The sequence below is a fragment of the Hipposideros armiger genome, unplaced genomic scaffold, assembly GCF_001890085.2.
Source record: "Hipposideros armiger isolate ML-2016 unplaced genomic scaffold, ASM189008v1 scaffold_226, whole genome shotgun sequence".
Lineage (NCBI taxonomy): Eukaryota > Metazoa > Chordata > Mammalia > Chiroptera > Hipposideridae > Hipposideros > Hipposideros armiger.
The window spans coordinates 2,808,938-2,824,996 of NW_017731576.1; the positions used below are offsets into that span (position 1 = coordinate 2,808,938).

The window sequence follows — 16,059 nt, forward strand, 5'->3', positions numbered from 1 at the left end:
ATACAGCATTTGTGAAGACCTGTGTATTCCTGGCACTGTGCTAATGTGCTTTGTGTTCATTAATTCCCATAACTATTATGCAAGACATCATATCTACTTTATAAATGAAAAAATGAGGCTCTGGGTGTTGCAAACATGCACTACTTTTCCCACCCACTCTTCCTACAACCATCTAGCTTGTGATTTAAGTTCTCCTCTGAAACTCCTCTTACTGAGATTACAAATGATCTTCCAGGTGCTAAATCATTTTTCAATGATTAACTCAATGACTTACTCTTCTGCACTCCTGCTTAATGACCACGCCATCTTGCATCATTTCCAGGACCATAGTTTGTTCCAGAAGCACCTCTCTGACCTATTTCCCCCCTCTGTATCTCCCTATTTATTTTTTCTTGTGCTGGTCCTTAGATGTGGGTCTTCTTGAGGAGCATATCCCCATGCCTCCTTAATCTCTCTTTGAATGTTCTCACCCACTTCCTGGTCTCAGCTACCACAGCAATGCTAAAGGGAGGGAAGACGGTACCATAAGCTTGAGACAAAGATCCTTTATATACTGGAGACCCCCTGCCTCTACAAGCATCCCGAATTCAAGTGTATCAAACTGAACACATGCAACCTCTTTCTGTACCACTCCCAACCCTGCCTGTCTTGACCCCACCTCCTCCTTTTCATTATTTCAGCCGAGGTGCTGCCATCCACCCAATTACTCAAACCTAGAACCTGAAAGTCATGTTTAACTCCTCTTCCTCCACCCTCCCAGTCTACTCAGTATCTAGGAGCTGTCAATTCTACATCCATCTTTTGGATTTTGTCATTTCTCTCTACAGACATGGGAAAAACTAGTGGAAGCCAACATCTCTCACTAGCTGACTCCCTCTGGGCCCCCCTTCCTCCAGTCTGGCCCCTTCTGTTTTCTGCATCCTAGTCAAATTTTTTAAAGCTCAAATGAAGGGAAAGGCATGATCAGATTTGAGCTTTTAACCCCTCCTTGGACCTTCATTCATCTCAGGATAAACTCTAAGCTCTTCAACAGATCATTCAGAGTTCTCTGGAATTCTGTTTCTATCTCCCTTTGGACCCCATTTCTTGCCATCCCAACCTTGCTCTCCAGTTGCATAAAACTTCTTGTGGTTTCCTAAACATGCCATACCTGGCTAATTTTTTGTAGCATTTAATACTCAGCCCAGAAGTCACCTCCTCCAGGAAGCCTTCTCTGATCCCCCAGGCTGGGATGGTGTTTTTCCTTAATGCTTCCTTACTCCCTTGTGAATATTTCTGTCACTTTTTTTCAGTATTGATTTATGATCATTCCTACATTCATCTCCTCCACTAGTTGGGAAGTTCTTCATTGAGGGTAGGGACTATTGAATTCCCAGGCTCTAACACAAGGTAGGACCTTAGTGAATGTTTGTTGAATGAATAAATAAATGAATAACTTTCTCAAGGTTACATTGTAAATAAATTCTTAACTGGAACCAAAATCTGTCATACTCTAAAACCCATGTTCTTTCCACTAATGCATTTGCACATGTAGAGTGTTCAGACTCTGTAAAAAGCTGGCATTTTAAAGGACCAAATCTTATCATAAGGTTTTCCTTCCATTTTTAAAAATTGTTTTTAATTTTTCAATGATACATTCACATGATTTGGTAATCAAATAGTATAAAAAGATATACAGCACCCAAAAGAATTGAAAGCAGTGTCTCGAAGAGATATTTGTACATCCATGTTCATAGCAGCATTATTTACAATAGCTAAAATGTGGAAGCAACTCAAGTGTCCATTGATGGATGAATGGATGAGCAAAATGCGGTATATACATCGATGGAATATTATTTAGCCTTAAAAAGAAGGGAAATTCTGCAACGTGCGACAACATGCTTAAACCTTGAGGACATTATGAAATGAGCCAGTCACAGAAAGACAAATACTGTATAATTCCACTTAAATGAGGTACTTAGAGTAGTCAAGTTTGTAGAAACAGAAGATATAATGGTGGTTGCCAGGGGCAGGGGGGAGGGGAGAATGGGAAGTTATTGTTTAATGGGCATTGAGTTTCAGTTTTACAAAATGAAGGAAGTTATGAGGATAGATGGTGGTGATGGTTGCACAACAATGTGAATGTATTTAATATCACTGAACTGTATGCTTAAAAATGGTTAATTTTGATGGTATATTTGTGTTATGTGTATTTTACCACAATAAAAAAATTTTTTTTAACCCCAAAACAAACAAAAAAGGAACCGCAGAGTCTCATTCCCATTTTTCTCCCATGTTCCCTGTTCCTACTCCCTCTGCCCCAAGGTAACCAAACTTATTAGTTTCTGATCTCCTTCCAGGTTTTCTGTTTGCAAATGCAAGCAAATATGAAGTTACATATTCTTCTTCACCTGCTGACTTTTTAAAAGGTATTAAAACGTTTTTTTAACTTCTCTACTTTTTTCTGAGGTGGATATGTGTTAGCAAAAAGAGCTAATCAGTACCCAGTTTGAATGAACTCACAAGGTGGAGACGTGGAAGGGGACAGCTGTTTGATGAGAGGGTGAGATAATCCTGCCTACTCACTGCCAGTGCAGTGTCTAGGGACATACAGGGTCCCCCAGGCCAGACCCTATGGTCCAGGTATCTACCCCAGGCTGGTTCTCAAGCTTCCAGAGTTAACCTTTCCTCTGGAACCTGCCTAGGCCACGCCCCCTGATGCAATATCTGGGTTTGGGCAGAAGGGAGGGTGCTGCACAGCCCGCCCTCTCTGAGCTGTCTGGGCCAGCTCCTCTTTCAGGAACAATTCAGGCTTCACAACGACTCAGACTCCTGCATTCGGAAGAAAGGTCGGCCGAGATGGACAGAATGTTTCATTGTGGGGGGAAACAAGGTTCCAGGTCAAGCTGAGTCTGCCAAACACAGACCCTCAGGATGGTTCTAGAAGAAATCTCAACAAGGCTTATCATGTGGCTTTTCTACATCTTGATTCCATGTTTGCTCACAGGTGAGTATGAATTAGAATACAGCCAATAATCTGGGACTTGAATATAGGTTAAGAAGGTGAAAAATACTTTCCCAGGGTTTGGGGTTGCAATATAAGCATAGAACATCTTATGTCTGTTTTTAAAAATGTTTCCTCACCTCCTAAACCTCCATCCTCACATCCTGAAGAAGAGAAAAGCCTGCATTCTGTTTGGAGATATCTTTCCTAATGTCCACAGAACAATCTAGAAAGATAAAGCATCAAACCAAATAGTCTAAAGGTTAGCAGAACTCTATGCATTTTGCTATTTATCTCGTTTTCTGGTGTTAAAAGGTGCAACATAGTTATTTCAGTCTTTCTATGTGTGCCTTGGAGATGTTAATTATAAGGACAAGAAATAAAAAAGAGTCTAACAAAATACACATGAATAAAAAGACAATTTTTAACTTTAATATTGGGTACAAGGCTTATTAATATTGGATTTTTCCCCTGGTCACTGCAGAAAAGATAGCAGCCAGACACTCTATAGCATTTAAAACAATATTTGGTTTGGGACATTTTCCCTGCCAGTAAGATTACATAATTTTCTCTGCTCCACTCCTGGATGCTTGTACTTACATGCTTTACTGTTCCAAAATCGTAGCTCTGTAGTCTTTGATGTTTTCTCATGTCAAATCACATTTAAGAGAAATTTCTAATTTTAATACTCCAAGGTGCTGGGCACTTTGTAGTGTCAGTGGGAGCCTTGAGTGCTTTCTGTCTTTTTTATTTTTATTTTTTGTTGGCCGATTGGTTAGTTAGTAGACCGATTAGTTGGTGAGGCAAACAAGATGCCAGGGAAACCTTCCTCCACTGAGTCAAAGGGAGAAGATGAGGAGGCAAAATTAGAGGGCCAAGGCCAGAATTTTTTAATTTGTCATTTTCCTCAATGAGGAAGTCCAGTTTTTTAAGCCTTTTCCTGAAAACTTCTGTTTCAAATAGACCTGGAGGTGAGTGTGTTCTTCTGACACCTATAAACTTACACAGAACAAAAAAACCAATGATGGAGACCATAAGGATGTCAGAGACAGAAAGACCTGTGTGCATGTTTTGACTCTATCACTTGCTAGCTCTATAGCATATACCTTCAGTTTCTATATCTGTGAATGGTAAAAATAGCCACCTTGGGATTGGGAGGGGTTCAATGATGTAATGCAAACAAAAGCACTTTGAAAGTGTCAATGTACCCTCCCCACGTTAGTTATTATTATTGGTTATGTAAACAGACAGTGGTGTCAGCCAATAATTGCTTTAGCTGAGGTTGCCTTTACGCAGTTCTGACCATTGCTTCTGGATTGTGTAGATGAATTCTCCAAATTCTAAATGAACTTCTATTAGTCATTCTAGATCCATGGACAGATGAGTAGAGTTCTCTTTTATAGAATTCAATTGCCTTGCTCTGTCCCTTTCAAATGATAGTGTGTGATTCAGAAAACTGATCCCCACTACCAATAATAATAATAATAATAACAACAACAACAACGATGATGATCACAACGCCATTTCTGAGCACACATTGTGCTCATAGTTTAGCAAAAATATTCTCTTGATTTCTCACATCAAGGTAGACGATATTATCCCCATTTTACATACTATGAAACAGAGACTCAGGTTCAGTTATTTGCCCAAGTATATATATCTAGTAAGTGGGAGAACTGGGATCCGACTCAGGTTTGGCTGGCTCCAGAGCCTGTTCCCTTTGTACTTCCCTGCAGAAGAAGCTGAGACATTGAAGTAAGCCAGAAAAGGAAATAAGGATGGTGCTGCTACCTTTTCTGATGCATCTGCCATAAGGGCTGTTGGAAGTAAAGGTGGCAGAAGAGGACCAAATGAGGGCCGTTGACAGCAGAACCAGAGAGGGGAAGCCAGCATGGCCTGTCATTCCATAGAGGAGATTTCTGCCTGGAGAGTTTGCCCAAGGACTTTGTGGTGGGCAGCCTTTATGCTGCTTTTTTATCACTGACTCAAGATTTTAGGAAATCTCGAGGTGTTCAGCATAAATGTCAGTGCAGCAAAAATATAGTCTAATTTAAGATGGATACGGACTAGAAAAAAAAGTCAGGCTGAGGCTAATTTCACTAAGAGAGCAAAAACTTAGTTTACTTGTTTAGTTTTCATCTATTTTGCATTTCTGAGCACCTCCTATATGCTGGGTTCTGGGCTAGGTGCTGGTTAGAAATGAACAAAACAGAGTCCTATGTCTTCAGGGAATGCAAGAACCTGTTGGGAAATACACTTGGCATTTGGGGATTTTCCACTCAGTTTTAACTATTCTTTGGCCACCAGAAGTAAGGTCTAGATCAGTGGATCTCAGTCTCACATGCACATTGGAATCACTTGGGAGCTTTCAAAACTACAAATGCCAGGATTTCATAGCTAGAGATTCTGACTTCATTAATCTAGGGTGCTGCGTGGGCGTTGGGATTTTTCAAAATGCCCTGGATGGAATTCCTTAGAGATGTGGTTTATTCCAGGACTGGACAGAGAAAATATAAGACAAGTCTGGAGCATATTGTGGTAAGTAAGGGACTGTTTGAAAAAGGATGGCAGTCTAAATGCAACAAGTATCCTGGATTGAATCCTGGAATGGAAAAAGGACATTAGTGAAAAAATTGGCAAAATCCAAATAAAGTTTGGAGTAATGTACCAATGTTGGTTTCTTAGTTTTGACAAATATGTCATGGCTATATAAGTTGTTAGCATTAGGAGAAGGTGGGTGAAGGGTATACAGGAACTCTATGTACTGCCTGCCATTTTCTTCTGTAAATATAGAATTATTACAAAAATAAAGTATTACTTTTTATAGACTTATGAGAGTAAGTCAAAAGGACACAGGAGGCAATGTGAAAGATCGTCTAATGGCCAAAGCTGGAAAAATTTGAGTAACAATAGACTAAAATAAATTTCCATGAGTCCATACTTATATAAATGAATAATAAATAAATGGTAGAAAAGGAACAGTTCCCTCTTACAGAATTCTGATGCATAAATAGATACTCATTATTAGAACAGCACAGAAATAGTTATGGCAAGTAATATCCACCAATAGATTCTAAAAGTAATGGATGAAAGTTTAAGGAGAAACAGAATATTTGTGTAGTGTCAAAGTATCTCCCCTAAGTGATTTATTAATCATAAAGGGAAAATGGTAGCTTAACAGTGGAAACAACTGCCTTAACCAAGCAATCAATGTTAACATCACCAGTAATGAGACATATTTATATCATACACTCCCTGTGAGTACATGCCAAAAATGTATAACTTTAGTCAAATCATGCAAAAACATCAGACAAGCACAAACTGAGGAATATTCTACAAAACAACTGACCAATACTCTTAAAAAATGTCAAGGTCATAGAAGACAAAGAAAGACTGAGAACAGACTGGAGGAGACTAACTAGATATGACAACTGAATGTGGGATCCTAGATTGATTCCCAGAAAATAAAAAAGACATTAGGGGGGAAAACTGGTGAAATTCAAATAAATCGAAGTTTAATTAATGATATTGTGCCAATGTTAATATCTTAATTTTCATAATTGTATTATGGTTATATATGTATGGAAGGCTGAGTGAAGGGTATATGTGTTCAGTCCCCAATATGTGGTCAGTCCGCCTGCGTACACTGGCCGAAAGAAATGAACAAACGGGGATTTGCAGCGGAGAAAGGAAGTAATTTATTATTATAGGATTGGCCAATCTGGAGTATGGGCAAGCTCGTGCTCTGAAAGACCCAACTCCTCAATGGTGTGTAAGTTATAGATCACATAGGGCAAAATTATAAGACAGCGTAGCTTAGGGGTTTGAGATTGTGTGCTGACTGGTCAGAGGTGAGGTAAGGGTAATAAATCATTTCTTCAGGTCTTGAGGACAGCTCCGGGGTCTGCTCCAGCATCCCTCTGTCTGATTTCATGGAAAAATAGCCAGGGGGGTGTTGCAATTTAGGACTCAGGAGCTGAAACACAAGTTAGGTCACGATATCTTTAGCCTGCCAGAGGTCCAGACCTTGTGACCATTAGTCAGGTCCGAGGCTATTGTCTTCTGCTGCCTCAGAGGTTAATGATTATCAGAGGAAAAGGCTAAGTCTATAAGGTGTGTAGAGAGAGAGAGGGGGAAACAATGATTTCTTAAGCTATAGTTACAAATCAAATCAAAATCATGAGGACCCTCGGTTTCATATGGGAGCTCTCTGTACTATTTTTACAATTCTTCTGTAAGTCTGAAACTATTTTAAAAGAAAATTTAACAACAGCAAACAACTCCCTCTGACCGCCACCCCCGCCCCCCCAGTGATTTTTTTTTTAAGGTTTTTATTGGGGAATTGGGGGAAGGGGAACAGACAAGTTGCTGTCGTGCTGTTCTTCAGTCTAGTTGTTGAGGATGTTGGTTCAATAGCCCAAGTTGGCACCATCATTGCGCTCTTCCCAGGCGAGGCAGATCAGTCGCCGGCTTCTGGACGGTCGCTCACTACGACTGCTGGCTGCTTACACTGGCTCCTGGCTACACACGGTAGCCCATGGCAACCCACTGCCACAGGGGCTGCAGCCTACGCCGTCGCGGGTGACTCATGGCAGCCCAGCTCCAAGTTGAGCTGTTGTTCAGCATCTTAGCTGTGGAGGGCAGTGTCACTGGCCCTCATATGTGGGATCTGAACCGGGGCCCTCTGGCATCCCAAGCCAGCTCTTAACCAATGCGCTACTCGGCCGGCCCCCCATCCCCCCCAGTGATTCTAATGGGCAGCCAAGGATGGTGAGTCCAGTGCTTCTTAAGTTTTAATATGCTTATGAATTACCTGGGAAATCTTGTTAAAATGCATATTCTGGTTCAATAGGGTATAGGATGCAGCCTGAGAGTCTGCATTTCTAATAAACTCCTGGGGAATGTGATGCTGCTGATCCTAAGACCATACTTTAAAACCATGAAGTAATCTATCACTTTTCTGAGGCATGGATTTGTTTGTGTACTTTTTGATGCTGGGATGTGGACACTAGGTACTTAGGCAGTGAGTGATGTCAGCAGCCTGCTTAGTAGCCAACTTCTAAGTCAACCTTGCTCTTTTCTTCTTCTGGTCATATACAAGATAATTCTCTTAAAATAATTTACCGTATTTGAGGGAGTAATTGTAGGGCATAGTGTCAGTTCATAGAGCTAATGTCCCCTGCAATGCAAGCCCTTTGTGGTGGGCAGAATAATGCCCCCCCCCCCCCGCAAGATGTGCACACTCTCACCCTGGAACCTGTGAATATGCTACCTTCCTTGGAAAAGAGGATTTTAAAACTGTGGTTAATATTATGGGACCTAGAGATTGGGAGATTATCCTGGATTATCAAGGTGGTCTCAATCATATGAGTCCTTAAACTGAGAGCCTTTCCTGGATGTAGTGAGAGAGAGATGGGAGGACAGAAGAAGCAGGAGAAATCTGAAGCATAAAATAGACTCAACCAACCATTGTTGCCTTTGAAGATGGAGGAAAGGGCCATGAACAAAGAATGCACATTTAAGTCACATATTTCCATGTCTTTACGTTTATTTTCTGGACATACTGCATTTTCTTTCTCAGCTGCCTTGTTACCTTGGTTATTCATGGTAGTTAATAGGTTATTTCTCTTCCTGGGCATCTACGGGAGTGAATTCTGCAGCAGGCTGATATGAAGAGGTTTTTCTTTTGTTTTCCAGTAGGTAGCACTGGAGCATTTTATTTTCTCTTGCCCTGTTCCAGCTTCTTGTGGTGGTAGGTTTCCTGGGGAAGTGGGCATCTCCTCTGTGACTAGGTCACCTCCATCTCAGGGCACCACCCCTATGGGAGGATGTAGTGAGAGACGGGGTTCTGAGCCCCTGAAATCCCACTGCTGCCCCTGCAATCAGATGCATAGCTGAGTGCCTCAGCAGCCCTGGGTGCCCCTGCTGGGATCAGCTGGGAAAGGTGGGGGTGGGGTGGGCTGAGAGAGGCTGCTGGTGTGTTTGTGGCTTTGTTCTCCTCCAGGTAATGATGACTGCCAGACCACAGTTGCCTTGCCCCTATAGCTCCTCCCTTGTCACTGGAATTAGCCACAGTGTGCGTCTGCCTGCCGCTCAGGAACTGTCTCTCCAGTTCTCAGGGCTGTAGATGTTCTGCTCTTTAATCCAACACTTCTACCATTTTTTTCTGGGGCCTGCTGCTAACAATGAGAAGGTGTGAGGGAGGCAAGCTCTGGGAGGGTGGGGAGGTGGCCAGGCTCTGTGGCTTTGTTTTCCGCCTGGCAGCGAGGGCTGTTAGACCCTAGTCATCAGACTTTTTCGCCATTCTGTATTTGGTATTTGCCCCCAGGTCTCTGCCCCAATCCATGGGTTGAACTGAACTGTATGCTGATCCCTCAGGCAGGATTGCTGGGGCCCCAGAGAGTGCCCACACAGTCTCAACTCTCCTCTCTCCTGGGACCGCAGTGAGCTCTGGACTGCATCCCATGGACCCCATCTCTCTCTACACTTTTTTCCCTCCTCTCCTGTTCACCCTGGTTCCCCATCTTCAGGTGTCTCAATGAACGGATCTTTCAGACATATTTCTGTGTTGCATAGGCAATCCTTTGTTGAACGATAGCTGTTCAACTTCTTGTAACTTCAAGGGGAGAGAGATCAAGGGGCACCCCTCATGCCACCATGTTTCTGATGTCTTCTCATCTTCTTTACACGGTTTTTTTGCAGAGCAAAAGATTTTAATTTTGATGATGTCGAATTATAAAATTTTTCTTTTATAGATCTTGCTTTTGGTGTCAAGTCTAAGAACTTTTTGCTAACCCTGAATCTTTTCTGTTATGTTTTAGAGTTTTACATTAAGTTTATGATCCATTTTGAATTAATTTTTGCATAATGTGTGAGGTTAAGCTCGAGGTTCATTATTATTATTATTTTTGGCCTGCAGATGTCCAATTACTCTAGTATTATTTGTTGAAAAGCCTACCCTTCATCCATTGAATTGCTTTAATACCTTTACCAAAAATCAGTTGATCGTATTTGTCTGGTTCTATTTCTGAGATCTCTATTATATTCTATCTATCTATGTGTCTATTGTTTTTGTCAATACTATACAATCTTAATTACTATAAGTCTTCAAGTTGGCTAGATTGATTCCTCCTAATTTATTCTAAAAATTGTTTTAGTTATTCTAGTTCCTTTCCCTTTTCTCATAAATTTTTGAAAAAGTTTGTCTATGTCTACAAAAAACCTTGCTGAACTTTTGATAGAAATTGTGTTAAGTCTGTATATCAATTTTGGGAGAATTACCATTTTAACTATGTTGAATCTTTCAGTTCACAAATGCAGTATGTCTCTCCATTTATTTAGATTTTCTTTGATATCTTTTTACCAGCATTGTGGAGTTTCCCCCATATAAATCATATATATATATATATATATATATATATATATATATATATATATATATATATATAGTTAGATTCACACCTATTTCTTTTTTCTTGGAGTGGTTGTAAATAGTACAGTCAGCCCTTTGTATCCACAGGTTCCACATCTGTGGATTCAACCAGCTGCCAATCAAAACTATTAAAAAATTGTTACATTGTTGCTGATGTGAGCTATATAGTTAGGCCTATGATGGTTGTGTCTCTACTGAACATGTATGTACAGACTTTTTTTCCTGTCATTTTCCCCTAAACAATACAGTATAACAACTATTTATAGACATGTACATTGTATTAGATATTATAAGTAATCTAGACATGATTTAAAATTTATAAGAGGATGAACGTAGGTTATATGCAAATAGTATGCCATTTTATATAAGAAACTTGAACATCTGAGGAATTTGGTATCTGGGGTGGAGGTGGGGTACTGGAACCAATTCTCTACAGATACCAAAGGACAATTGTGTTATTAATTTTATTATATATGTGTTCATTGCTAGTATATGGAAACACAATTAATTTTTATGTTTGTCTTGTGTCCTGTGAACTTGCTGAACTCACTTATTAGTTTTTGGAGTTTTCTTTCTTTAGGATTTTTTTACATAGCCATATCCTGTCATCTGCAAATAATTGGAGTTTTATTACTTCCATTCCAATCCGTATGCTTTTGCTTATTTTGTTTGCCTTATTGCAGTTGCTAGAACTTCCAGTACTATGTTGATAAAAAGTGGTGAGAGTGGAAGTCCTTGCCTTATTTCTGATTTTATGGTGGAAAGCATTCAGTCTTTCACCATTAAGTAAGATGCTAGCTGTAGATTTTTTGTAGATGGTCTTTATCAAGTTGAGATAACTCCCTGCTGTTCCTAACATGAAGAAAAAAACCATTTTATCTTGAATGAGTATTGAATTTTATGAGTGCATTATATGTGTCAATTTATATGATTGTATGATTTTTCTTCTTTAGTTTGTTGATATGGTGGATTACGTTAGTTGATTTTCAAATGTTGAACCAGCTTTACATACCTGGAATAAATCCCACTTGGTCATGGTGTATAACCCTTTTTATGCATTGTTGGATTTGGATTGCTAAAATTTTGTTGACAATGTTTGCATCTAAGCACATGAGATATATTGGTTTCTAGTTTTTTTGTTTTTTTTGAAAAATATATACTACTACCTTTGTCTGATTTTGGTATCAGGGTAATACTGGCCTTATGAAATAAGTTGGAAAATGTTCTTTCCTCTGTTATTTTTTGGAAAAGATTCTGTAAAATTCCTGTTAATTTAAAAAAATATATATTTGGTAGCATTTTCCAGTGAAACCATCTGAGCCTAGAGATTTCATCTTCAGAGCTATTAAATTATGAAGAATAGCTTTGTATAGCTGACTAGGGAAATGTTTTGTGTACTTTACCAGAGGAAGGATGTCAGTGAGGACCATGCCCCCCCTCCCGTGCCACCCACTGCAGCTGGCTCTTTTCTTTTCATCCTTTTGGTGATTGCAAGTTTGGGGGGTGGGGAGGACAGGAAGCTCCCCTTGTGGGTACCCCAGGTGTTTCCTCACAGAGAAGGCCATGGATGCTGAGGGTAGGATGGAGGTATATCACCAGGGTCCTACATTAAAGAAGAAGCAAGGGAAGCAGGTGGGGTGTCCCCAGTAAACCCCATCCCCTCGTAGTCACAGGGCTTGATACTGAACAAAGGTGCCAATCTGGAGAAAAGCACAGAGATGAAAAGTTCTGGGCAAAGGGCCTAGACCTCCCCACCTCTCGCACTGTGCTCTCAGATGTTATCACTGCAATTATAACAGCAAAGAGAGGCAGGTGTTGGGCATTAAAAGAAGAGCGTTTGACTGGGAAGAGAAGGGCCATAGCAGAGGGTCCAGATTGCACCCTGGGTTACACACAAGGAAGAGCCCCAGGGGTGCCCAAAGTCCTTATGAGTGCAGGTTCAGTTTTCCAGTGTGAGTAGATGCTTGTGTCCCAGGCTGGCTTAGGGGCCTGCAGTCTGCCTGGGGCGGAGTCTCCCAGCTGTCTTGGTTTGGATTGGACACCCTCCACAACTTACCAGCCTGCACTCACTTCCCAACTGGCAGCTGTTGCCCCATTTGGCCTTGTTGGGGGATGCGAAGCGATGTGCTTTGGATGATAGTAGCAGGAGAGGGAGGTGATGAGAGGCTGGCAGGAGCTTGCATAGATGTGCCATGTAGGGATGGGAGGCTAAGGTTTATGAAACTTGCTTAAGGTCACATAGTAAGTGGCAGAGACAAGACATCTAGGTTGATCTGACATAAGAGTCGTAAACAATGTGCTTCAGTTTTGTCATTTGTACAGTGGAGAAACTAATAGTCCTTACCTCCCAGTATGGTCATGATGATTAAATGAGAAAATCATGTAACAACCTAACATGTGGTCTAGATAGAACATGGTAAGTGCTCAACAATATTAGCCATTATTATTATTAATATTAATATGCCATTTTATCACCAAAGGTAGCATTACAATGATGATAGGAAAAATTTAGCATTATCACAACTATAATGAAATTAGAGGTGTTTCTGGTTCATAAACATGTGAAGCCTTTCATTCAAAGCTAATTTAAAGCTGTGGCATTCCCCCAACATGAGCCCACCTGTCAGCCTGTCTATCTGCCTTGATCCCAGATGGAGTCACTGTACTGCCTGCCCCTCAGAACCTCTCTGTACAATCAACCAACATGAAGCATCTCTTGATGTGGAGCCCAGTGATTGTGCCTGGAGAAGTAATACACTATTCTGTTGAGTACCAGGGGTGAGTTTGCTTGTTTGTTTGTTTGTTTTGTAGTTTTTCTCCCTTAGACAGTAGTTGATTGCTGGAGGCACAGCCCTTATTCCAAAACTCAAGGATGCTTTTTGGGTAGATTAGCTGCAATGACCAGCCTTCTCTGTCTGAATGAACATTGGGAGAGTTGAAGAAGCAAGAGACATTGTCCTGAGGGCTTTACAGTGATCTCTGGGAACCCAAATGTGTACAAACCTATTTTGGTGGAGCTTCTTTTCAACAGTGAGTCCACTTTCTAATGCTGAAGAAAATCTTAAATAAGTTTGACTTTGACTTGAAGTAGATAAGTCATTGAAGACTCAGGCCCTTTGAGGGTTGGGGAGACCTCAGTGTTCCTGCCTATGAGCTTATACTTAGGATCCAAAATTTTGACCTTGAAGGTCAGCTGACCCTGGGGCCAAGCAGGCTCTCACTCCTATGCTTGTGTTTAAGACCCCGGACCCATTGAGTAGCAATGGGGACATAGAAAGTGCTCAATATATTTCATTAACAAAGAATACAAACTGAGCATCTAGATATGTAGACATTCTTCTGGGCTCAAGGTACAGTCAACAAGGTTTCTAGATATAGGGAGCTTATATTTAGAGGAGGAGACAGACAGTAAAAAAGTAAAGAAAATAAAAACCTAGGTCTGCACTGTCCAGTGTGGTAGCCACTAGACACAGATAGCTATTCAAATGTAAATGAATTAAAATTAAATGAAAATGTCTGTTTCCCAGCCTCACTAGTCACATTTCAAGTTCTCAATAGCCACATGTGGTTCTGGCTACCATACTGAACACCACCAATATATTAATAGAACATTTCTATCACCACAGGAAGTTCTACTGGGCAGCACTGATCTGTGTAATTTCAGGTAATAATCAATAATGGGAGGAAGCTAAAAGGCTGATGCAATAGAGAGCTGACTCTGTGGCTCCTTTACATTGGTGGTCAGGGAAGACCTGCTAAGGAGGTGATATTTAAGCTCATACCTGAAGGACAGGAGGAGCCAACCAATGCGAACAGCAGGGGTGGGGCATTTGAGACACAGTGAACAGCTAGCTAGTCAGAGGTCCTAAAGTAAAAAGAGCTCAATAAGGCTAGTGTGGAAGAAAGAGCATGTTTTGGGGTGGAGTGAGAGAGAGGTCTGAGAGTCTTGTAGGCCATGGGGAAGAGTTTGGATTTCATTTGAAGTGCTTTGGAAGCCAGTAAGGATAGAAATGTCATGATTTGTTGAGTGATGAATAGTTTGAAGAATAGCAGGAGTGGAAGCTGGAAAATCGGTCAGGAGACCATAGCAATGCAAGGGATGACAGGGGCTGAGATTGGGGTGGTGAACATGGAGATGGAGAGATCTGGGCCAGCCGAGTGGTTCAGTTGGTTAAGAGCTCACTCAAGAGTTTGAGCTCTGAGCAACAGTGGTTCAATTCCCGGCCCACGCTGAGCAGCTGCTGAGCTGCCAACAGGTGGCAGAATGGCTCAGCTTAAAAAAAAAAAATCTGGGTACATTGGGGTTAGTGCCTAGGTTTCCCTTGCCCAGTGACAAAAGGAGTAAGGAATAATGAATGGTTGGTTGTGGAGTAGAGTGGAGGAAATGGACTGTGGAACTAATGCTTACTCGTGGTTTGCTGACTCATAAAACGTGAGTGAATGAGGCAGCTACTTGCAACCATCATTGGGCCTGGGTAGCAGGGGCTGTTGTGATGCTGTGCTTTTCTCTCCTTGGCCAGAGAGTATGAGAGCCTGTACCTGAGCCACATGTGGATCCCCAGCACCTGTTGCTCATCCACTGAAGACCCTGAGTGTGACATCACTGATGACATCACTGCCACTGTGCCATACAACCTTCGTGTCAGGGCCATCCTGGGTTCACAGACCTCAGCCTGGAGCACCCTGAAGCACCCTTTTAATCGAAACTCTAGTAAGATACGTCCCTGTTTCCTCCCCCACCCCCACTAGCCTCCTCTTCAGGAAATAGGTTCTCTGAGACTTCAGGATTCCTTTCAGTATCAAATTAGTCTTGCAAACCAAGCGAGTACTGTGAGCACAAACAACCCTAACCGGTCAATTTAAAACATTGCCAACTGCTTCCTACATGCCCTATTTCTCATTTTGAAAGAGGCTTTGAACTCATTCCCTATCTTGGCCGGGGTCTGCAGGTGGTGGGGAACCTGACGTTGAGAACCTGGAAGGAAAGCCGCTCTGGAAGTAGGGAGATGGGGTTAGGGCTGCTTCTTTCCACCCTGATGGTGCCTCAGTAAATCTTATACTGACTCCCATCTCACGCCTAACTAAGTCATGTTTGTTGCCTGTGGGAGCAGCTTCTTTGTGCAATAGAATCTATACATTTAACAGGGCCACCAGAAACAGTTGCTCTTCTATGGTCACTGGGAAATAACTTTTCTATAGCAATAGTACCTAAAAAGTGATTGAGAAAGAAGTAAGGCAAGAATATAGATAGGTGGCCTAATATGGCAGAGCACAAGCAATGGGCAACGTAAAAAGGATGTGTTTGTTTGGGAACGGCAGGAGCAAGGACTGAATGGTGAGGGGGTGAGGAAGCAGCTGGTCACTTGTGAAGCGCTCTCACATGAAGCTTGGTCAAATCAGTAGAGGGAAGTCATGGAAAAAGAGAGGTTCTAGGCCAGGTGTGTCTTACAAAACAATCACTCTGGCTGCTGTGTGGAAAGGAACTGGAGTAGAACAAGCCTGCAGGGCAGGCGAAGAGTGAGGAAGGGGTTGTAAAATGGCAGCTGAGCCAAGGTGGGTCCTGATCCCAGGAGTGGGGCAGAGGATAGGGAGGAGATGACAAATTTGAGATGTGGCTGAATTGGGACAGAGCTTTGGGATGAGT

The 16,059-nt window shown here is 41.6% G+C and overlaps 1 protein-coding gene across 1 annotated transcript in view; it reads left to right on the forward strand.

Annotated features, from left to right (window-relative positions):
- The first annotated feature begins 2,547 nt into the window (after nt 1-2,547).
- IL20RB (interleukin 20 receptor subunit beta) overlaps nt 2,548-16,059 on the forward strand; it is a 29,591-nt gene continuing 16,079 nt past the window's right edge. Inside the window, 3 exon segments of the mRNA XM_019654597.1 lie at nt 2,548-2,986; nt 13,067-13,193; nt 14,936-15,126. Of these exon segments, the coding sequence (XP_019510142.1) occupies nt 2,914-2,986; nt 13,067-13,193; nt 14,936-15,126 (391 nt within the window). The 5' untranslated portion in view covers nt 2,548-2,913.